This window comes from Chiloscyllium plagiosum, chromosome 23, assembly GCF_004010195.1.
Source record: "Chiloscyllium plagiosum isolate BGI_BamShark_2017 chromosome 23, ASM401019v2, whole genome shotgun sequence".
Lineage (NCBI taxonomy): Eukaryota > Metazoa > Chordata > Chondrichthyes > Orectolobiformes > Hemiscylliidae > Chiloscyllium > Chiloscyllium plagiosum.
Genome location: NC_057732.1, coordinates 52,153,976 through 52,176,621, shown reverse-complemented (window position 1 = coordinate 52,176,621; position 22,646 = coordinate 52,153,976). Strand labels below are relative to the sequence as shown.

Genomic DNA, 22,646 nt, shown 5'->3' with positions numbered 1-22,646 from the left:
TGCTAAAGATTTCCATTATACTGATTTCAGAGTTTCAGTATTTCTATTTTTGTCTTTTGATAGTTTTTATACTTTCAACATGTTTGTCCCCTTTTGAAAGCAGCTTTTTAAAGCTCCTTTGGTATCTTTTTATCATTCTTTTCTACAGCTTTAAAATCTAGATGATCCTGTGTGTATCTTCCCTAAATTCAGGTTTTTCAGAGACTTTTCATATTATTGAATATAAATGATAATCTCAAACTATGAAAGCATTAGATCACCCAACATTAAGTCTCAGCAGTTTTGAATTTTGTTTCAGAAAAGGGGAATTAACTTCTAAAACACAGTTATCAGTTCTCAATAGTTCAAAACAAGCAAGATTACTAAATAGCAGCTACTTTAAAGAAAATACAAAGAATGAGCTGCAAGTGTTAGATTACCCAAAAGCAGAATTTGGTGGCAACTATTGGTGAGAATTGTAAGAACTCAAGGTGAAATGCTGTGTATACTGACGAGGTCCAAACAGTGTTATTACTATTCCACACATCTTACTATTACTTAAGATGTGCGGAAGGCTAACTGAGATGATGCATTTAGAAATAAGGGAACATTGGCCCACTCCTGTTCCTATCAGCCTCTCGAATATGCACCACAATTCAATGAGATCATGGCTAATCTACAGCCGAACTCCCTGTACCTGCCTTTGATCCATATCGCTTAATTTAAATCAGAGTGGTGCTGGAAAAGCACACCAGGTCAGGCAGCATCCGAGGAGCAGGAAAATCGATGATGTGGGCAAAAGCCCTTCATCAGGAATAGAGGCAGGAAGCCTCCAGGGTGGAGAGATAAAATCTCTGGTTTCCAGCATCTGCAGTCCTCACTTTTGCCGCATATCCCTTAATACCTTTGCTGAACGTTTATCGATCATAGATTGAAAATTAACAACTGATCCAGCATCTGCTGGCATTTGCGGAAGAGCGAGTTCCAAACACCACCAGGCTTTGTGTGTAGAAGTGCTTCCTAGAAGATTAAAGATAAAGCCACCACCAGCTCGGCCTGAAAGTCAATCAGAATCAACTGGAAACATCAGATATCAACCAATTTTGAACAATGGAAGTGAGGGATGGAAGAAAACTTCCAGAAGCTTGCTCAGACATCAGTAAAATATTACAATTTTCATACAATCAAGTCTACAATCCACGACACAGATGTGAAGAATACAAGGAAAGATCTCTGGAAAGAATCAACATTTCAATATCCTAAAGCTGAGTTAAGTCTTTGGCATTCAGAGCTTTGACTTGTACTTCTAATTAAGGCTGCAATAATTCCTTTCTGTATAACCATTGTGTTTTTATTGAGAAAGGTTTTCTTTACAAAATTATAAAACTACAAAAATATAACAATTTAAAATTATAACAACGATTACAACGAACTAACTACTACCCTACTCTACAAATCAAAACTACAATCACTACAAATCTATAAAATAAATAAATAAATAATGCCACTCAGCACAACCACACTAAAGTGCCCAACCTTCTGGAGCATTAATTATTACAACCGTATTTATTCGGGATTCTTCCTCCCAGGGCACAAGGCTCACTAAACCTAACCACCATGGTTAAACAAATGCTCTCATTAAAATGGCAGACAAGCCTGTGTCCAGGTAATTCAAAAAGCGCTGCTATGTGTTATAAAACAGTTCTGTCTTATGGTGCACCATGTTTGTGAGGAAATCCAAACAAATGTGTTCCATAATTAACTTAAGCCACCCCAACAGGCCTGGAGGGTTCTCAGACACCCTACTCATCAAAATATTCTTCCGCACATAGTAAGTGAGGATGTTAAATAATTTTTTCCCATGTGAGTCTAAGGAAGATAAATTCAGCAAGTCCAAGAGTCTACCTTAATTTCGGTCCCCAAGACCACGGTGCTCTCGTAGCAACAAAGCTTGTGGCATGACCACAAACAATGAGTGAGGGTTCTTATGCTTATTTAGCACTTGGGGCACATTGGAGATGCTCCCTTTTTCAATTTCGCAAGACAATTTGGGGCCAAATGAAGAACCTTCAACTGCATGGTGTGTGTTCTGTTACAGATAGAGATCTTTCACGCGTTCTCCCAAATGTCCTCCCATGTCTCTGAAGGGTCTCCACTCCCAACTATTGCTCCCAAACCTCACATAGTTGCTCAATGTTGTTCCAGGCGCCATCCCCCAGTAGGTGGTAGAGAGTACTAACCAAGAGAGTGTTTGCAGCACAAAGCACTCTCCTCTCTGTGTCAGACCTATAAAGGGTTGGTCAAAAGCATAGTCTTTATTTGGATGAAGTCCCGAACCTGAAATTAACTGGCAATCGGCTGGGCAATCCATACTTGCGGCTCATTTGGTCAAAGGTCATCATGACCTCCCCCTCAAACAGGTCTCCCAAACAGGAGACTCCCCTAGTTGCCTACCATTTGAATTCAGGGTCCATCATCCCTAGCCGGAAACCAGGCTTACCAACTACAGGGGTGAGAATGGAGGTTTTAGAAAAACTGCCCTCACTCTGTTGCATTGCTCTCCATGCTTTGACTGGATTCTGACAGTATTCTATGACTATCCTCATCTTATCCATAAACAATAGCCCAGTAAGGGGGCACTTTGCCTGGGAGGCCTCGATATCCATCCATATTGATCTCGGGTCCTCTCAGGCCCTGTCGCTCACGAAGGACAGTAGGGAGCTTAGTAGGTATCTCTTAATATCTGGGAAATCTACTCCCTCTCCCTCCCTTCCCCCCACACCGTTGGGGTAACTGCAATTTGGCAAGCTTAGAGAGGGACCACCTGTGACGCCAAATAAAAGAATTAAGCCAACCAGTGAGTCTCCGCGACGTTTGCCTGGGAGACATCAGGGGAAGTATTCACATGGGATATAACAGACAAGGAAGGACATTCATTTTGATAAGGACTATTCAACATAAGAGATTGGAAAGGCCTCCCATCTTTGCAGGTCTTAGCTAATCTTGTCAAGCAAATGAGCCAGGTTAGCCTTAAATAATTGATCAAAGGTGGGAGTAACAAAAATACCTAAGTAAAGAAAACCCCTCTGCGATCATTTAAAGGGGAATCGTAATTCACCTGTGATATCAGGTATTCCCTCAAGACCCCGCATGGGCATAACCTCTGACTTTGCAAAATTGAACTTATATCTACTATATTATTCTATCCTGAAAGAGAGCCAAATAAATTAATACATTGTATTAAATGGGATACAGAAACTGCCGGGTTTGATAGGAAGAGGAGAACATCATCTGCATATAACGTAATCTGATGTGCCCTCGATGCCACTTCCAAGGCAGCTATGTTAGGGTCCTTACGGATAGCCTCTGCAAGCAGCTCAATCACCAATGTAAAAAGTAGTGGTGAAAAGGGACCACTTTGCCGACTGCCCCTACCAATACTGAAATTATTGGATCTTATACCATTGGTGAGAACCGCAGCCAGAGGGTCATTACACAGGACCCCCATCCATCTGACAAAGACCTCATCTAGACCAAATTGTTCCAGAGTATATAAAAAAAAGATATGGCCACGCTACCTGACTGAATTCTTCCTCTGCATGTAAAGAGATCACCAAACCCTGAACTGATTGGTGCTAACACACTTGGACCATATTAGACAATAGACAATAGGTGCAGGAGTAGGCCATTCAGCCCTTCGAGCCTGCACCGCCATTCAATATAATCATGGCTGATCATTCCTAATCAGTATCCTCTTCCTGCCTTATCTCCATAACCCTTGATTCCACTACCTTTGAGAGCTCTATCCAACTCCTTCTTAAATGAATCCAGAGAATGGGCCTCCACTGCCCTCTGGGGCAGAGCATTCCACACAGCCACCACTCTCTCAGTAATCTTCTAATATTATTGGAGGACTTATGGCCCTTTATAAAATCCGTCTGGACCTCCTTAATAATACAAAGCAATACCTTCTCCAATTGCAATGAAAATGTCTTGGATAAAATGTTAAAGTCCAAATTTAATAGCGAAACAGGCCTATACGAAGCACAGGAAGGGCTGATGAAGGACTAATGCCCGAAATGTCGATTCTCCTGCTCCTCTGACGCGACTTGACCCGCTGTGCTTTTCCAGCATCACACTCTTGACTATAAGAAGCACAGTCCCCCAGGGTCTTCCCTTTCTTGAGAATGAGAGAGATATTAGCCTATCTCAGGGATGGTGGGAGGCAGTCATGACTGCACGAATAGTTGTACATGTCCAGCATCGGCTCTGACAGGATATTGATAAATTCTTTGTAGCATTCACTTGGGAGACCATCAGGGCTGGGCGCTTTCCCACTTTGGAGCTATCTTACTGCCTCCTATATCACTTGCACTGTCAAAGGGACGTTAAGTAGTTCTGAAGTTTAAAAAAAAGACTCGATCATAGCCCACCTATCGTTGCAGCATTCTGACCGATATAACTCAGAGTAAGAACTCCGAAATGCCGCATTGATCCTTTTAGAGTCACACATAAGAATCCTAATCTAATTGATGTTACGGATTGGAGGATGCTCTTTATCCTGGCCAGATATGCCAGGTATTTGCCTGACCTATTGCCATGCTCAAACAGCCTTTGTTTCGTGAAGGAGAGTTCTCTCTTCACTGTCTGAGTGAACATGGAATTCAAAGTTACTAAAAACCAACAAACTAAACCAATTAAAGCATACAAAAAAAATTGATGGTAGACTCTTCCCCCTGCCCACAGGGGGCGCTTACACTACCCATATACACCTCCATAGCTCCTTCTAGCTTGAGCCACGCCCCAAGCTCAAGCGAAGCATAAACAACCAAAATAGGAATTAAGGACAAAGAAATTTAAAGTAGGTACTTCACCCATCCCCAACCCTACACTGACTTCAATTATCACTGTAAAAAAGACCAACAACACTTTCTATAATAACGGAATAAAGAAAAAGGAGAAGTACATGAGGTAGAGAAAAAAATAAAAGGAAAAGAAAAGAGAACCATTATTGTCCACGTTCTTTGGATCATCTAATCTATTCCAAAGTGTCCACAAAGTTCTTTGCTTTTTCTGAGGAGTCAAATACATGCACGGATCATTCATGATTAAAGCGGAGCACTGCTGGGTACCTGATGGAATACTGAATATCCAGATTCCTCAGTCTGTTCTTCACCTCAAAGGACTTCCTCTTGCAGATCACAGCTGCTGAAAAGTCCTGAAAAAACAATCTTTGATCTTTTAATAACCAGGGCTTTTTGGATCCTTTCCTAGTGATCTGGAGGCTTCCATTATTTTTTGTTTGTCCCTTTAGGACTGGGTAGCGGTGCTGGTTGGAACCGGGCCTGAGCACCGCCACCCAGTGAGCTCTCTTAATCCGTACCAAGCCCGCCTCGGCTTCCCAGCCCTGAAATTACGGTAGCCATTCTTCGGAAAAGCTGGCTGGCTGCTCGCCTCCCTCTCGCTCCAGCAGCCAGACCACCCGGGTGTTTTTTCTTCGACCTGGATTCTCAAGGTTATCGACCTGTTCGACTAAGGCACGTAACCTGCTTCGCCAGAGCCTGATACATCCCACCGAGGTCTCTGTCACAGTCCGCTGCTCGACCTCCTCCACTAGCTTCCTGAGACTCTGCAGCTCCTGCTCACATTCCTGCAGCATGGCCGCGAACAGTTGCAGCCTGGCATGACTCTCTTCAATCGATGCCTCCATCTTCCCCCAGAGTTTTGCGAACTCCGCAGCCAAGCCTTGTCGAGTAGGTGAGTCCATCAGGAGTTCGGGAGAGGCCACAACTGCAGGTGCGGGTATGTCTAATACTGCAGAGGAGTGTCCTGCCTGTTGCAATTTATTCTGTCCTTTGCCTCTAGTCATCTTCCCTGACTGAAAAAATTGGTATGTAACAACTTTACTAATATTAAACTATTGATTTTCTTCAAAATAGCTGAGTTGAGGAGGGTAAAAGCGCCACTTCGCCCGAGTCATGGAGCAAAGCTCAGCAAGGCAGACCTGTTAGATCGCTGCCATCTTGGATCCCCCCCCAACCACTGTGTTTTAATATTAATAAAGCAAATTGTTAAAACATTGTAAAGCTTTGGTTCGTCCTATCTCTGAATTATCTTAAAGAACGAGTTAGTAAAGCTTAATTCTTACCTCCAGTTCCTCAATTGTTGTATTTTCTTCATGAACTTTTAGGTCATTCTGTCCTTCCTCTTCACCATGTTCCTGACCAGCGACAATTTCGTTTAAGTACTGCTGGTCTATCTTATCCATAGCAGCTTTCAAGTCATTTCTCAAACCCTGTAGGAAGTCAGACAGAACAAAAGCATTAGAGTTGTTATGAAGGCTGGAATGGCTAATTAGAATTATTACATATTTGTTGGTTCATTTGTTGTTCGGATAGCTTTGCACATTATCATTCTCTTACATTAACCTTTCATCATGCAGAATAGTAATCACAAAACTACCTAAGGTGAGTAATATTTCAGGTTTTTTTAGCAAATTTATAGCAGTTGTAGCTATGTCTTTGTATGTTCTGGTTTCTTATACATATGGTTTTATTATGTGAAAGCTTCCGAAGTTATTTTAAGTAATGCAAGGCTAGGCATACAAGATCAGTCATGATCCTACTGAATGGCGGATGAGATTTGAGGGGCCAGACGATCTACTCCTGTTCCTAATCCTGGTCATCTTATTATATGTTCTCAGAATCTGGTTTGAAAATACCAGATTAAAATATCAATATTAATAAAAGGAAACAATATTATTTATAATGATCCCAGCTGATAAAAAATACATTACAAATCAAATTCCAGAGTGAAACCGGACTTGACTGACCCTAAGTTTTACTTTTACCATTTGGTTACTGTGATGGTCAATCATTGAACCTATTCATAACAGGGTGCTAATGTACTTCAAAAATACAAGTTTACTAAATAAAAAAGAAATCAAGTCTCACGTACACTATGACAAGTAGGAAACATCTGATCAAAAACAGTAAAAAGAGTCAGTCTTTTTCTCAGCAATATACTCAAGAAACTCAACTCCAGTCCAGTGAAATATCACTCCTATCTTAACTCTGAATTTCTTACTCACCGTTGAGATTGCAAAAATTTGCTTTCAGTGAATTTCTGCAGACCCACACACAGAGTCACAAACTAACTCAATGAATTCTCAAGAAATAACTCTGGGCTTTTCCCAGCTCATCATCTTCAACTCCTAAAACAGCATAAACAGACTTATTTGAAGCTCTGATAGTCTGGAAACTGCCAAAATTAAACCACACTTTATCTTTATCTCTCTCTCTCAACTGAACCTGCATGTGCCCCCTCTTCATTTGTCTCTTTCTGGGTTGCAAATCTTAAATTTGTAAACACTTCAGCAATCTTCTCGCCAGGTAGTTCCTGTGCACCATATATGAATATGCTACCACAATGTATATTCTTTCATGTAAAAGCAGCTCACAGAATTATGATAATGCAGTTGGAGGACCATTGCATCACCACTGGCTGTATTATCTAATGCCAATCTACTTTCTATTCCTCCATATTCCTGCACACCATTACAATCCAAAAACAAATCCAACACTCTCTTGAATGCCTCAATTGACTGTCTCCACCACACTTCCAGGCAATACACTGCATATCCTACTTACTGAATAAAAGTTTTTTCTGACATCATCCTTGCTTCATTTGCATGTCGTTTTAAATCTATGTCTTATTGTTCTTGCTTGTGTTAATGCTAAGTTCAGGGATCATTCCTATGAAAAATGACAATGAAACATTACTCAAAAAAAGAATACCTTATTAATTTCAGGAGTTAAGATTTCTATTTTTCGAAGACGTTGAAAAGCTTCATAGTCTGTTTCACCAAACAATTGAATTGGTTCTCCTCTTTCACGTAGCCGTCGAATAACCTTGAAAGACAGCAAAATGGTTTCATTTGATCACAGGAATTCTGCACAGAAATATATTTGCAATAATAAGCCATTCTTTGATCAGCTTCTGAATGAGTGAAATGTTGTTTGAGCAGAAAGATGATTTCTGCAGTATTTATTTATAAAGCATTTCCTGAACAAAAGGCAATCCAATACAAAACTGCAGGTTCCAACATAATTATGAAAAGTCAAAGTTATTTCCTGTCTAAAAACCAAGCATAAGCATAGTGTAGTATTTTTCCTTCTCTTTTGGGACTTCCCCTGAAATAAGTGAAGTAATGCTACTCTCTGGCAGATGTTGATGCACTTGAGCCAATTTTGAATGAAAATTAATTGTCATAGCACAACAGCACCATCTATGGCAACTCCATCACAAGCACCATAAAGTTCGATAATTATACTCAATTTAAAATTTGACTTAGAAAATTTCTATAGCTCAGAATATGGTAGATCAGGACATCACACCCTGTGGCCCCATTAGTTTATTCTTATACACATCAATTCAAAAACATTTTGTCAAAGTTTTCTCAAGTGCAAACTGATAACTGGACAGAGGTATACAAAGCATTTGGGACCTTGCTGAATGATAAGATTGATGTTTTACCCTTAACCAATTACATTTAATGATCGAGAAATAAACAAATGAAGGACTAAGAGGGAGGGTGATTTGAATAGCTGAATTTAAAGTTATATCAGGTACAGATTGAGAGAAATGGGGGGGGGGTGCGGAAATAAAGGAAAAGTAAGACTTCCTAAAGAAAATTAGACCTTTAAATGTTTCCACAAAGGAATTACAACATATAGGAATAAGAATACAGACTTTTGATTTTTCACTTTCTGGGCAAGAGAGATTAATTGGCAGCGACTCAATTTCATGCTGTCAAAGATACCTAGATCACTAATTATCAAATTTAACTTTTATCGGCAAGTATAACATGCGAGGGAGATAAAAATTCAGTAAATCTCAGGGATATTAAAAGCAAGATGCCACAATGCCACTTGCACAACGTCAATAGCAGAGCAGCACAAATTGTTCAGTAGCTTGCAGTGGTTTATAATTCATGGGATTTCTCTTCCTTGCTACATGCATCCACCCAATTTGCATATTCATAATGATGTGCATTGCTCAGAAGTATTATTTCTAGAGGAATGTTGGCCCTGTATATCTGTTATAAAGTAAAGGAAAATAAACTTTGTAAAAATGATTTTACAGAAGGGCAGAGCACTTGGCCAACATCTTTTAGCACCCAACTGTGATGTTGCGCTTCCTGTAGCAATGCAGAGTGTTCAAGCCACTGGGCAACTATAACTCAAAGTTGCTAAAGAAAAGAATGATAAGTAGTAAAAATTGCTAGAGCATATTCAATAGCAGCTAGCTTAAAATAGGGTTTCGCAGAGACCAGAATATAGACTATTCAGCTGCTTTCTTGCAAAGCATACCATATAGCAGACAAGCAGAAAACTAAAATCAAGAAAGCTTTCATAACCAGAACTTTTCTTTTATATATTGATGTTTTTGGTGTTCTGTTGAGGACTTAATTTGACAATATAGCATGGAAAATGAAATATTATCATGGAAACCAAATGTATCAAATTAACTACCAAAGATGCTGCCTCCAATTCTGACAGAATATTTGAATTGAAACAGTGTGGATTTTGATTAACTATGAAGGATCTGAAAATGTATTATTTCATAACTAATCTTGAATTTTGGCAGTTTCCAAAATTCAGTGTGAATCAAGACTTAATCTTACCTCTTGCCTGGAAAGGGTCATGGGTAACTTCTCTTCTGCAAGTTCGAGTTCAAGCACTGGATTTGAAGAGGCAGCATTTTCTTCAATTGGTTTTGTTTGCACCTGTACGTTAACCGCATTCGTCATTACATTTTAGTGCAAGAACTAACCTCTAAGTTATAGCATCACACAAGTAAAAGATCATAAAAATTATAAGTAACCTGTTTGCAACACATTTCCTGTTTGGTGAAACACTGGGGGAGATCAGCTTTCCCAAACATGATTAAACCAAAACCACCTAACATCTGCTATTTTTTGATTCCTACAAAAGACTAGAGTTTTAAAAATGGTAAACTTTGCCTTTTTCTGAAACAGACATAGTATACTTTTTGCATTGCTTATAGAGTTGTAGAGATGTACAGCACGGAAACAGACCCTTGGGTCCAACTCGACCAGTTATCCCAACCCAATCTAGTCCCACATGCCAGCACCCAGCCCATATCCCTCCAAACCCTTCCTTGTTGAATACTATTTTGTTCTTCCCATTATCTTCCCATTATTATAATTGAGCAACTTAAACATTGTAAGAGAGCCACATATTTTAATTTTTGGGACTTTGAACTGAAATGGAAATCACTCTTAGTTAACACCTAATTTGAATGTTTTAAACTTGCCCAAAGACGGCCACTCAAAACAATGTGGGAAAGTCTGAGGTTTTACACTTTGGTACAAAGAATAGAGGTGCAGAATATTTTCTAAAACAGAAAAAGACTTTGGAAATTTGAAGCACGAAAGGACTTGGCAGTCAGAATGCAGGACTCTCTTAAGGTTAACATGCAAGTTCTGGTGATAGTTAGGAAGAGAAATACAATGTTACCATTCATATCGAGAGGTTTAGATACAAGGGCAGAAATGTAATACTGAGGCTGTATAAGGTTCTGGTCAGACCACATTTAGAATGTACTGACTAAGGAATAATGTGCTGGTATTGGAGGGGGTCCAGAGGATGTTTACAAGTACAATCCAGGAATCAAGGACTTGTCATATGAGGAGTGGTTAAAGACTCTGGGTCTATACTTGGCAAAAGTTTAGAAGGATGGGGATGGGAGGGGGGGGATATCTGTTTGAAACCTTCAGAATACGGAGAGGTCTGGATAGAGTGGATGTAGAAAAGAGAGACAAGGACCCAAGGGCACACCCTCAGAGTGAAGGCACGACCCTTCAGAACTGAGATAAGGAGGGATTTCTTCAGCCAAAGGGTGGTTAATCTGTGGAACTCACTGACAGAAAGCTGTGGAGGCCAAGTCATGGAGCGTATTTAACTCAGAGATAGATAAGTTCTTGATTGGTCAGGGGATCAAGAGTTATTGGGTGCAAGCAGGAAAATGGGGTTGAGAAACATATCAACCATGATTGAATGGTGGAACATACGCGATGGGCCGGATGGCCTAATTCTGTTCCTGTATCTTATGGCATTGTTACGTGACAAAAATTGTAGTCAAACAACTACTAGAAATGTCCTAAAGGAGCAGAAAGAGAATAGAATCCAAAGCTTGGAGTGTACACAGCTGAAGGTTCAATCACCAATGGAGCTGAACGAAGTGGGAGGTACACAAGAAGCCTGACTTAAACTGCAAATTCCAAATGCTTTGGATATTCCAAAATATCTGAAAGCCAATGGATTACTAATGAAGCACTTTTTTTAAAAAAAGGCCAATAGGGTTACTGCTTACTTTTAATCACAAATTTATATTCTGCATAGTACTGCTAGCAAGCATATGATTTTCATTCAACCCAGTTTCCTGCCTGGATGAATGTTGCTATCATTTGCAGAGTGTATTTCAAGGACAGATCAATGTCAACATGTAATACAGTTTGTAAGGAGAAAAGCTGACAATATGTCAAATGGGAAAGTTCAAATGAATGAGCTTGAATGTAATATTCTTATTTAATTTTAATTAAACCTCTCTAAATAACAGTATTTGGTAGAGGTTTACGCTTGAAACATTAGGAAAGTGTGCTTTATCAATGTTTAATTACAATAAAAGAATACAAAAGACGACAACTGTTTGAAGTGTTTTACTCTTTAGCCCCATCATTTTCAATGAGCCAACATGTTTATTTTTTCCTTAGAGAAATGCAAGTGTTACATAATTCAAACAGGTTATGAAAGGTAGGTTTCAACACAATGTTCAGATTATGCTGATCAAAAACATAAACCTGCATTTGATAAAAGATGATAATGTGTAAAAACTGGCCAGTGGTTAGTATGATAAGAAGGAGGTGCTAAGATACTTAGATGGAGGAGGGTGACAGTACATTCATGTGGAGCTTCAAAGTGAACACGGGCCACTTGTGATAAATGTGATGTTTCTGCACTGTACGCCAGTTAGCCTTTGCACCTGTCTCTAATGTTCTGGAACAATTTCCAAACCATTTCCCACAATAAATTAAAGCACATATGCTGATAAATATTCACAATATCCTTGTATTTCATGCTGTTTTTCTTTCAGTTCCATGCCTGGATCAACAATGCAAAACAGAATGTGACTTGCAGTAACACCATTAAAGCAGGCAAACAGCTACTTCTGCAATACCACAGCATTGGGTTTAAACTGTACTTTCTACCAACACTGCAGACACAAGATTCAGGCACAAGCTTTCCAAGTGCTTTCATGCATGTAAGAGTGTCAATGCTATTTTTTAAATTTCTGAGTAATCTACTCTTTTATTGGACGAGCATGAGAAGAAAAATGCAATACACGATACAATAACTTTATTAATGTTACCTACCAATTCTGTCAGTAGAAACTTACCACAGTAACTAACAGTTTTCTTACTTTTTAAGATCAACATAAATAGCTTAAAAATTACAGTTTAAACTCTTACCCTAATACAATTATTCAATCACAGAATTCATGTATTTAAAATCAATTTCTTCCTCTTTATTCCCCCTTTAAAAAATTTTATTCTACAAATAGAGAATTTAAAACCTGCCAATACCACTCTATAAACCAATCACAAATCTAGGCATGACTAGAAAATGATTCTCTTGCCAATTATTTTTCTCTTATCGAGTGACATAAATGCCTATCCTTTTTCTGACATCAAGAAAATTACTGTTATAAGCTTGTCCTCTAACCTGATTTCCCACATATTCATAATGTGACAGCGCATTCAATATACTGCCTCATTTCATAGTCTAGATTCCATAGTCCTCCAATCTAGACTTTGGTTTCCAGCATCTGCAGTCCTTGTTCTTACCCTGCCTCATTCCACACACAGCTTTTAAAGGAATAATTTAAGCTAGCTTTCCGTAATAAGAAATATGGTACTTTTCTACTCTAATTCAGAATCTATACAGTATTTCATCTGAAATCAGTCATACGTTAAATAAATGATAAACAAGTAAAAAATTATTCAAATGGATTATGAAACTTACTTGGCTTGATGACTGAAAAAGCACTTTATTAAATTAATCTTATTTAACTGAACAAGTCTAATAAAACAATGCCAAATTTTAAAAGCCAAGGCACAGGTTCACTACTTGCATTCTATTTGCTGTCATGCAGTCAGCTACATGGGTTGCTTAACAGCCCAAAACAAAAAGATAAAGTTTATTTTTGAACCCATACCTTTGGTGTTGGCTCCTCAGTTACAACCTATTGATACAAGTTTCACAGGAAAGATTTGACGTTAAATTCTCACAGATAAATCTCACTGGTGAAATGCATTTGGTTGCAACACTTTTAGAAAAGTCACATTTGTTCATTCACCTTCCATAACCTCAAACTAAAATAAGTACCTTGTAGCCACATCTTTCCAAATATGCCTCCTCTTCCTTCTTGGCGAGTTCACTACGTTTGAAGAACTTTTTTGATTCCTGAAAGAATACAAAAGTAAATTTCTCTGTATCTTATTCACCACATTCTGAAAGAAATATTGTGTTGTGAACAGCTTTACGCATCACCACAGTGGGAAGCTAAACAATAGTTTTTCAGATTCTCATCCCACAATAGCCACTACCATTGGAATGTGAATAGAGAGCTGTAAAATGCGGGTCATAAGAATGTGTCCCATTTGCTGAAAGGAGTTACATCATTGATTGTATAATATTGAGATGCAGGATGTCAAAATGGCCATGTTAACTCTATTTCAAGATCTGCCTCAGCTAAGAAAATGTGCCCAATGATCATTTTATGCCTACTGTTGCCAATAATCATAGTGCTTTTGCCATTCCTATGGACCTGCACAGTGGATAGACAATATCATGGTGCTGAAAGCTCTACTCTCATGTCATCATATCATATTCCACCAGGAGAGGGAGGAATTAGGCTGTAGATAACCTGGTCTCTGCAACTGTTCCAACTGGACAGATTCAAACCTATGAATGATGTTTCCTCACCCCTCGATGAGGTCAGCATTCTCTCTACAAGATTGAACACTTCAAGCTGCTCCCATCAACACATTATACTCCAGGGTTAGGATCTATAGAACACCACATACAGACTATTAATTATAAGATATAAAGGAGTGTCAATTTAAAATCAAACATCGATAAAACAAAACATTCAGAGAAACTTCAAGACAAAAAGATAAGTCAAAGAAGTAAACTAAAAGACAGGGAAACATACTCCTGTATGAAGTTTGCACCTTCAGGAGAGGGGGAAAGAGAGAATAACAATCCCAACAATTAAAGCTTGCGATCTTTCTTATATTTATCCAGAAGCTTCTCTCCAACGATCACGTATGTTGGTGGTAGAAATGGTGCTTATGTTGGTGAATATAAATTATTCTCTTGCTTTTCTCCTCCCCCACCAACACAGATATAACACACACACCCCTCAGAGGCCCTCTCTCGCCTTCCCCAAGGACCACCCCGGAGGCCCTGTCCCACTCCTCACCCCGGGGGGGGGGGGGGGGTCCCACTCCTCACCCCCGGAGGGGGGGGGGCCCACTCCTCACCCCCGGGGGGGGGGGCCCCCCCCCCCCCCCCCGGGGGGGGGGCCGCCCCCCCCCCCCCCCCCCCCCCCCCCCCCCACCGATGGAGGGGGGAAGAGCTGGTGTCTAGTTTCGGGGTGACGACCCCCGGAGGGGGGGGGGTCCCACTCCTCACCCCCGGGGGGGGGGGGCGCACTCCTCGCCCCCCGGGCTCCCTCCCTTTCCCTCCTCCCCTCACCCCCGAGGGCTGGCTGTCCTCCAGGAGCCGCCGTTTTCTCTCGATCTCCGCCTTCAGTTGCTCCATCCTCGCGGCCGCCGCCACAACAATACGTCACGTCCGGGTCAGAGGGCGGAGCGCAGGAAGTGTCGCCATAGCAACGGCACGGCCTAGCCTTCCTCAGTTATCCCAACCCTCCCCCATAACCTTAACACAATTCACACTTTTAAATAATGTATTGCAAATATTGCAGAACTAGTTTTATTTTACTCCAGTTCTGAAAAAAATCATAAAAATTGTTAACTCCATTTTCCTCTCCACAGAAGCTACAAGACACTAGGTTTCTCCAGCAATTTCTGTTTATATTTTATTGCCTTTTTATTGGTGGTGATGAGCTGCTTTCTTGAGCCACTGCAGTCCATTTGGTGGGCTGGAAGATATAATCTGCCTTTTCAATGGAATCAACTCTCTTTGGGCAGCTTGTAAGGTTCAATTGCTCAGTGAGAATTAATTTGATTCCACCCTCGGGTGACTGTCTGTGTGGAGTTGGCACATTCTCCCCGTGTCCATGTGGGTTTCCTCCAGGTGCTCCGGTTTCCTCTCACATTCCATAGATGTGCAGGTGAGGGTGGATTTGCCATGTTGAGTTGCCCATGGTGTTCAGGGATGTGTAGGTTAGGTGCTGGTGAATGGCTTATGCTTGAAATATCAACTCACCTGCTCCTCAGATGCTGTGTTTTTCCAGAGCCACGTGTTTTGAGTCTGACTCTCCAGCATCTGTGGTCCTCACTTTCTCCTAGGTTAGATGCATTAGCCATGGGAAATATAGGGGGGGTCTGGTGGGCCCCTCTTCAGAGGGTCAGTGTGGAGTCATTGGGCCGAATGGCTTGTTTCCACATTGTACGGATTCATTCCCATAACTTGCTATCAACTAAGGATAAACTGACTAGTTTCCCAGTTTCTCCCTCTCTCATTTGAAACTTTCAGTAAGGCACAATTTCAAACTCTCAAGAATTCAGTGGTAATTATGAGTTATGTATCTGCATTAACCTTATCTATTAGTTTTTAAAAGAATGCAGTGGCAATCATCAGGTATGGTGATTTGTTTATCTTAAAATTCTCATAATTCTTCAAACAGTATTGAAATCAAGGGCGGAGGGTGGAGTGTCTCCCTGATGGAGGATGTAGTGCCTCCCTGATGGAGTGTCCCCCTGGTGGAGGGTGTAGTGTCTCCCTGGTGGAGTGTCCCCCTGGTGGAGGGTGGAGTGTCTCCCTGGTGGAGTGTCCCCCTGGTGGAGGGTGTAGTGTTTCCCTGGTGGAGGGTGGAGTGTCTCCCTGATGGAGGATGTAGTGCCTCCCTGATGGAGTGTCCCCCTGGTGGAGAGTGTAGTGTCCCCCTGGTGGAGTGTCCCCCTGGTGGAGGGTGTAGTGTCTCCCTGGTGGAGTGTCTCCCTGATGGAGTGTCCCCCTGGTGGAGGGTGTAGTGTCTCCCTGGTGGAGTGTCTCCCTGGTGGAGGGTGTAGTGTCTCCCTGGTGGAGGGTGGAGTGTCTCCCTGGTGGAGGATCCCCCTGGTGGAGGGTGTAGTGTCTCCCTGGTGGAGGGTGGAGTGCCTCCCTGGTGGAGGATCCCCCTGGTGGAGGGTGTAGTGTCTCCTTGGTGGAGTGTCCCCCTGGTGAGGGTGGAGTGTCCCCCTGGTGGAGGGTGGAGTGTCCCCCTGGTGGAGGATCCCCTGGTGGAGGGTGGAGTGTCCCCCTGGTGGAGTGTCCCCCCGGATGAAGGGTCCCCCTGCCTCAGGTCCTCTCGGGTGGAGTTCCTCTGCTCCTGAAGGCGGACGGACGGTCGGTCGGGCCTGGCTCTCTCTCTCCCTGTGCCGGTGATTGACGGCGCCTGGTCCCCGGCAAAGTGAAGCGGCGGCTCGGGCAGGCGGCGGGCTGAGTGTGTCCCGGCCCCGGGGAGGATCAGTGCGGGAGTTGCGGCGGGATCGATGGAAGTCACCGAGAGGAAACGGAGCAGGAAGTCACGGAGCTTCAAGAGAGTGAATGAAGGTGAGAGACAGCGGCCCGGGTTAACATTAAACCATCAAACAGGAAAACTAACCAACAGAACCATTAACCAGGCAAACATAACCAGCCTTACTATCAAACTGGGCAACAATAACCAGCAAAACCATTAACTAGAGAAACACCAAGCAGCAAAATCCTTAGCCAGGGAAACATTAACCAACAAAACCATTAACCTGGAAAACATAACCAGCAAAATCCTTAACCAGGAAAATATCAACCAGCATGAAACACTAACTAGCTATCACAAATTGAGATCCTATATCAGGAAATAGGGAAGGAGCATCTAATTTGAAATTGCATTTCCTGCAGAAGTTAGGTGTTTCCTTTCTCTGATTGTAATTGGGATCTAGTTTTATCATCATTTTTAGCAGAGTTTTTAACCTGACACTGCATCTTTGCCTGTGCTAATCTTCATTGTGCCTCACGCAATTTCCACTGTGGGTGTGAAGGAAACTTTTTTTTTAACCAACGATTGATCCCAACTTACAGCCACCAAACTGAGAGAGGATTTGTTTCAGTGTCTGATTCCATCAAAACATAAACACATCCTGATTAACATTTCATCGGAAGCACGCCTCAAATCAGCGGTTGAGGCGAGTACAAGACTTTTGGATAGATTCATTAATATGAAAGGCTTACAGGGTTATGGGCCAAATTGGACGAGGTCAGTTTGGATGATTTGGTCCGAGAGATCAAATTCCAGATTTCTTACCTGACTTTCAAACCCAGGTTGACAGAAGGCACAGACCAGATTCTGTACTTAATGAGAATTACTGTCTATTAAAGTAAATAGATTTGAACTACAGAAACAATTATGAACCATTGACATATAACTCTATAAATGCATTTATTATTTATGCTTTACACACCGAGACAAAAACAAGATACAAAAAAATGGGTGTTTTGGGTGGAGGGAAAAACTGGAAAGGTGGTTCAGTGGTCTGTGTCTGCAGGGTTTGCTGAGCTAACCCATTTATTGATCAGAATACTGCTTCACAATCATCCTGCTCCAATTATTTCCTCTTGGTTGCAGGAGTCAAAGGGTGACTGATTCATTTATAAATATCTTTGACTTATTAATTAAAGGCCCCAGCTTACAACAACTGCTGAGGGAAAATAAACAGCTTGAGATGCTTTTACTGCACAACAAAAACACCTCCTTCCTGCTGAGAAGTGTGATGACTTCTGCCCCAACAGCCTCAAGCTACCTGGGAACTAAGCATGTAGTTGTTCGCAGACTAGAGCGGTGTGTCATCAATAACTGGTCATGAATCCAAACAGCTACTTGTTGCCAGCTGAAGCTTCATTTGTACATAGCTCCCAGGCTCCAATCATCTGCAACTAGGCTTTCCCCACTGTATGAACCAACAACTGTTTCAACAGCATTGCAGTGAGTGTCAGGAACTGTCCCCGAACCCCCAGGTACCTTCCCCTGCAACCACAGGAGATGCAAAACCTACCGGCACACCACCCCCTTCTCCCACATTCAGGGTCCCAACAGTCCTTCCAGGTAAACAGAGGTTCACCTGCCTCTCCTCCAATCTAGTTTACTGTATTCAGTGCTCCCGAAGTGGTCTTCTCTACATCGGGGAGACCAAGCGTAAACTTAGGGAACGTTTCGCTGAACAGCTCAGCCAGGCCCGCAGTGGCCAATTTGACCACCCAGTCACCGCCTATTTTAATTCCCCTTCCCACTCCCTTTCTGACAAGACCATCCTTGGCCTCCTCCATTGCCACAGCGAATCGGACCACAAATTGGAGGGACAACACCTCATCTTCTGCCTGGGCAGCTTACAGCCCGGAGCACTCAACATTGAGTTCTCCAATTTCAAATACCCTCCCCCTCCCCCTTCTTTTTCCCCTTCCTCTCCCTCTTTCTCTCCCTCTTCGCCCTTCCATTCCTCTGAGTGACCCTTCCTCCCAGCTACCATCCAGATTCATTCCTCCCATTGACCAACCAGGTCGTACCCACTACCTGTGCTCAGCTATCCCCACTTCATCACTCTGCCTGCCTACCCCCAACCCCCCATTATCTGCAGCTCCCCTTACACCCACCCCCAATCCTGAAGAAGGGTTACATCCGAAACATTGACCTCTCCACCATCTGATGCCGGCTGGCTTGCTGTGTTCTTCCAGCCTCCTGCCTGTCTATCTTGGATTCCAACATCTGCAGTTGTTTTGTCTTTTAAAAAGAGCAGCAATCCTTTGCTTTATCCTATTTCAGTCTACAATATAGTGAAATGAAAAGATCCAATCTTTACACTGATAGTTTTAATAATATTATCTGTTTCAAATAAAAGGAGAAAATTAGAAATGAATGAAAAACTGAATATGAACTCTAAAATTCAGTATATTTATAAAAGGAAACATATTTACTCAAATAAGTGTTTATGATAATTGGGTATAATAACAAGCAAAACATTGGGAGTTAATTAAAATACAATCTGCTACAATGATAGAATGGACTTTTCAAGGGATGGAATTCAATGATGGTTTTGACGTTTCGGACGTAGAACAGTACAGCACAGTACAGGCCATTTGGCCCTCGATGTTGTGCTGACCTTTTATCCTACTCTGAGATCAAACTAACCTACATACCCTTCATTTTACTATCATCCATGTGCCTATCAAGAATCATTTAAATGTCCCTAATGTATCTGACTCTACTCCCATGGCTGGCAGTGCATTCCACACACCCACCACTTTCTGTGTAAAGAGCCTACCTCTGACATCTCCCCTATATCCTCCTCCAATCACCTTAAAATTATGTCCCCTTGTGGTAGACATTTCTGTCCTGGGAAAAAGTCTCTGACTGTTCATTCTATCGATGTCTCTCATTATCTCGTTCACCTCTATCAAGTCACCTCACATCCTTCTTCGCTCCAGTGAGAAAGGCCCTAGCTCCCTCAACCTTTCTTCATAAGACATGCCCTCCAGTCCAGGCAGCATCCTGGCAAATCTCCTCTGCACCCTCTCCAAAGCTTCCCCAGCCTTCCTATAATGAAGCAACCAGAACTGAACACAATATTCCAAGTCTGGTCTAACCAAGGCTTTTTAGAGCTGCAGCATAACCTTGCAGCTTTTAACCTCAATCCCTCTGCAAGTGAAAGCCAACATACCTTGCACCTTCTTAACAACCCTATCAACCTGTGACAACTTTAAGGGATCTATGGACGTGGACCCTAGATCCCTCTGTGCCTCCAACTCTGTGAAGAACCCTGCCTTTACCCCTGTAATCGGCATTCAAATTCGACCTTCCAAAATTAATCACTTCACACTTTTCCAGATTGAACTCCACCTGCCCTTTCTGCTCCTTGATTTTATTTATGAATGTTTATTGCACTGTTGTCTAAATACCTTACTAAAGGAATAGTGAACATCTCTCAGCCAGTTAGCTTCTGTTAAAAATATGATTCACATTTATTTTTTTGAGCAGTTATAACACATGGTTATGGGCAGCTAAACCAAAATAGTACACATTAACTAACCAGAGGTATTTGTTGCAGATTATCAAGATGATAACTGTTCTGACAGCAGCATTGAAAGCCTAGGGCAGGCACATGACACACTTTTTGTCACAGGTATGTTTTTATTTCATTATCTATACATTGTACAGAAAACAACAAAATATATATTGATACAACATGGGATTAGTGCAGTCAGTTCTTTGTTGGTTGGTGTGGACGTGGTGGCTCCCTTCTGTAAACACATAACGGGGTAAAAGGTTATCAGGGTAGGCAGCAATATGGTGTAATCAGATCAACCAAGATCTTATTAAATGACAGAGGAGGCTTCAGGGGCTAAGTAGCTTACTCCTGCTCTTAATTTGTGTGTAAAATATTCATATACTTCTTGCTAATACTCCCAATGCTTTTCCATTTTTACAATTTGTAATAATGCTGACTCACCATGAAGTTTTAGGCTACAGAGACAAAGATAGTTCTTTTGCGCACACAAACACCCTACTGCTCCAAACTCTCTCATCAGCCCTCCACAATGTCTATTTTAGAAAAATTCTTTCTTTGTCTTGCCTATCCGCCAGTTACAAACTAACCCAGTCAGAGATTGCAAATGGGAGCTAGGTATCAGGTCAGTCATTAATAGGGCGGCATGGTGGCTCAGTGGTTAGCACTGCTGCCTCACAGCGCCAGGTACCCGGGTTCAATTCAAGCCTCAGGTGACTGTCTGTGTGCAGTTTGCATGTTCTCCCCATGTCTGCGCGGGTTTCCTCCGTGTGCTCCGGCATCCTCCCACAGTTGCCCATAGGGTTCAGGGATGTGTAAGCGAGGTGCATTAATCAGGGGAAATTTAGAACAATAGGGTAGGGTAATGGGCCTGGGTGGGATACTCTTCAGAGGGTCGGTGTGGACTTGTTGGGCTGAAGGGCCTGTTTCCACACTGTAGGGGTTCTAATTCTAATTCTAGGTGTGTTCAAGTAGCCTAGTCCTGTGCATTAGATTAGATTAGATTAGATTCCCTACAGTATGGAAACAGGCCCTTTGACCCAACAAGTCCACACCAACCCTCCGAAGAGTAACCAACCCAAACCCATTCCCCAACCCTACATTTATCCCTGACTAATGCACCAAACACTATGGGCAATTTAGCATGGCCAATTCACCTAACCTGCACATCTTTGGATTTCATTGTATGAGCATTTTTATTTCTTCAAAAAGATTGCCTGCCCATTGCTAAGTGCAATTGCAATACCGAGTTTACACCTCCGTGTGACTCAAGAGCTCATATCCATGGTACCGGTTGTTGGTTTATAATGTGCTGCGCTACTGTATCAACTCATTCCTGTCTTCAAGCACAAATGGCAAGAGCTGATATTGAGAAACAGTGCACCACTTATTCATGTTTCACTTATAGAGTCATCTGTGAAATAATTTTGAAATATTTTCTCAGAATAGAAGACAAGTGATGTTATTTTATGGAAGCTAAAACTGGAAGGTTCATATTATGTACAGAATCATCAAGAAGCACAGAAGGAGGTCACTAAGCTCATTCAATCTGTACCTAAATTCCATCCAATTTTGTTATCTTTTGCACAGACTCTGAGGTCTGTGTGTGGAATTGAAAGTCGGTGTTGAAGAAGGGTTACACCCAAAATGTCGACTTCTTCCCCTCCTGATGCTGCCTGCCTTGCTGTGTCCCTCTCCCTCCTGATGCTGCCTGCCTTGCTGTGTCCCTCTCCCTCCTGACTGCCTGGCTTGCTGTGTTCTTCCAGCCTCCTGATGTTGCCTGGCTTGCTGTGTTAGATTAGATTAGATTACTTACAGTGTGGAAACAGGCCCTTTGGCCCAACAAGTCCACACTGACCCTCCAAAGAGCAGCCCACCCAGACCTATTATCCTACATTTACCCCTTCACCTAACACTATGGGCAATTTAGCGTGGCCAGTTCACCTAACCTGCACATTTTTGGACTGTGGGAGGAAACCAGAGCATCAAGAGGAAACCCATGCAGACACGGGGAGAATGTGCAAACTCCACACAGACAGTTGCCTGAGGCGGGAATTGAACCTGGGTCTCTGGCGCTGTGAGGCAGCAGTGCTAACCACTGTGCCACCGTGCCGCCCACTGGAGATTCTTCCAGCCTCCTGCTTGCCTACCTGGGAATAGAGTTGGCACGACGATCAGTGTGCATAGATTATTGAGTGTCTGTTCAGTCTCACACCTTAGAGGGAACGCTGATGTGTACTGGCCTTTTTGAAGAACAATCCAATTCCTTCCCACCCCCTGTTTTTTCCCCAATATCCCTGTACTTTCCTCCTTCAAA

At 42.1% G+C, this 22,646-nt stretch overlaps 2 protein-coding genes across 6 annotated transcripts in view; one reads left to right on the top strand and one right to left on the bottom strand.

The window, feature by feature from the left end:
* Nucleotides 1–14,964, bottom strand: part of prpf18 (PRP18 pre-mRNA processing factor 18 homolog (yeast)) — a 28,833-nt gene extending 13,869 nt beyond the window's left edge. Inside the window, exons 1-6 of one of the 4 annotated variants that reach the window (XM_043714178.1) lie at nt 14,823–14,964; nt 13,449–13,526; nt 13,279–13,305; nt 9,665–9,766; nt 7,776–7,889; nt 6,128–6,274 (exon numbers count right to left, since the gene is read on the bottom strand). In XM_043714178.1, coding sequence (XP_043570113.1) covers nt 6,128–6,274; nt 7,776–7,889; nt 9,665–9,766; nt 13,279–13,305; nt 13,449–13,526; nt 14,823–14,888 — 534 coding nt within the window. In that variant the 5' untranslated portion in view covers nt 14,889–14,964. The other 3 variants (XM_043714179.1, XM_043714182.1, XM_043714180.1) reach the window with 3 other exon arrangements.
* Nucleotides 14,965–16,555: 1,591 nt separating this feature from the next.
* The window catches only part of bend7 (BEN domain containing 7), a 44,910-nt gene continuing 38,819 nt past the window's right edge, over nt 16,556–22,646 (top strand). The window contains exons 1-2 of one of the 2 annotated variants that reach the window (XM_043714175.1): nt 16,557–16,847; nt 20,372–20,446. In XM_043714175.1, the coding sequence (XP_043570110.1) occupies nt 16,787–16,847; nt 20,372–20,446 (136 nt within the window). In that variant the 5' untranslated portion in view covers nt 16,557–16,786. Of the gene's footprint in view, nt 16,848–20,371; nt 20,447–22,646 lie in introns of both variants that reach the window. The other variant, XM_043714176.1, reaches the window with a different exon arrangement.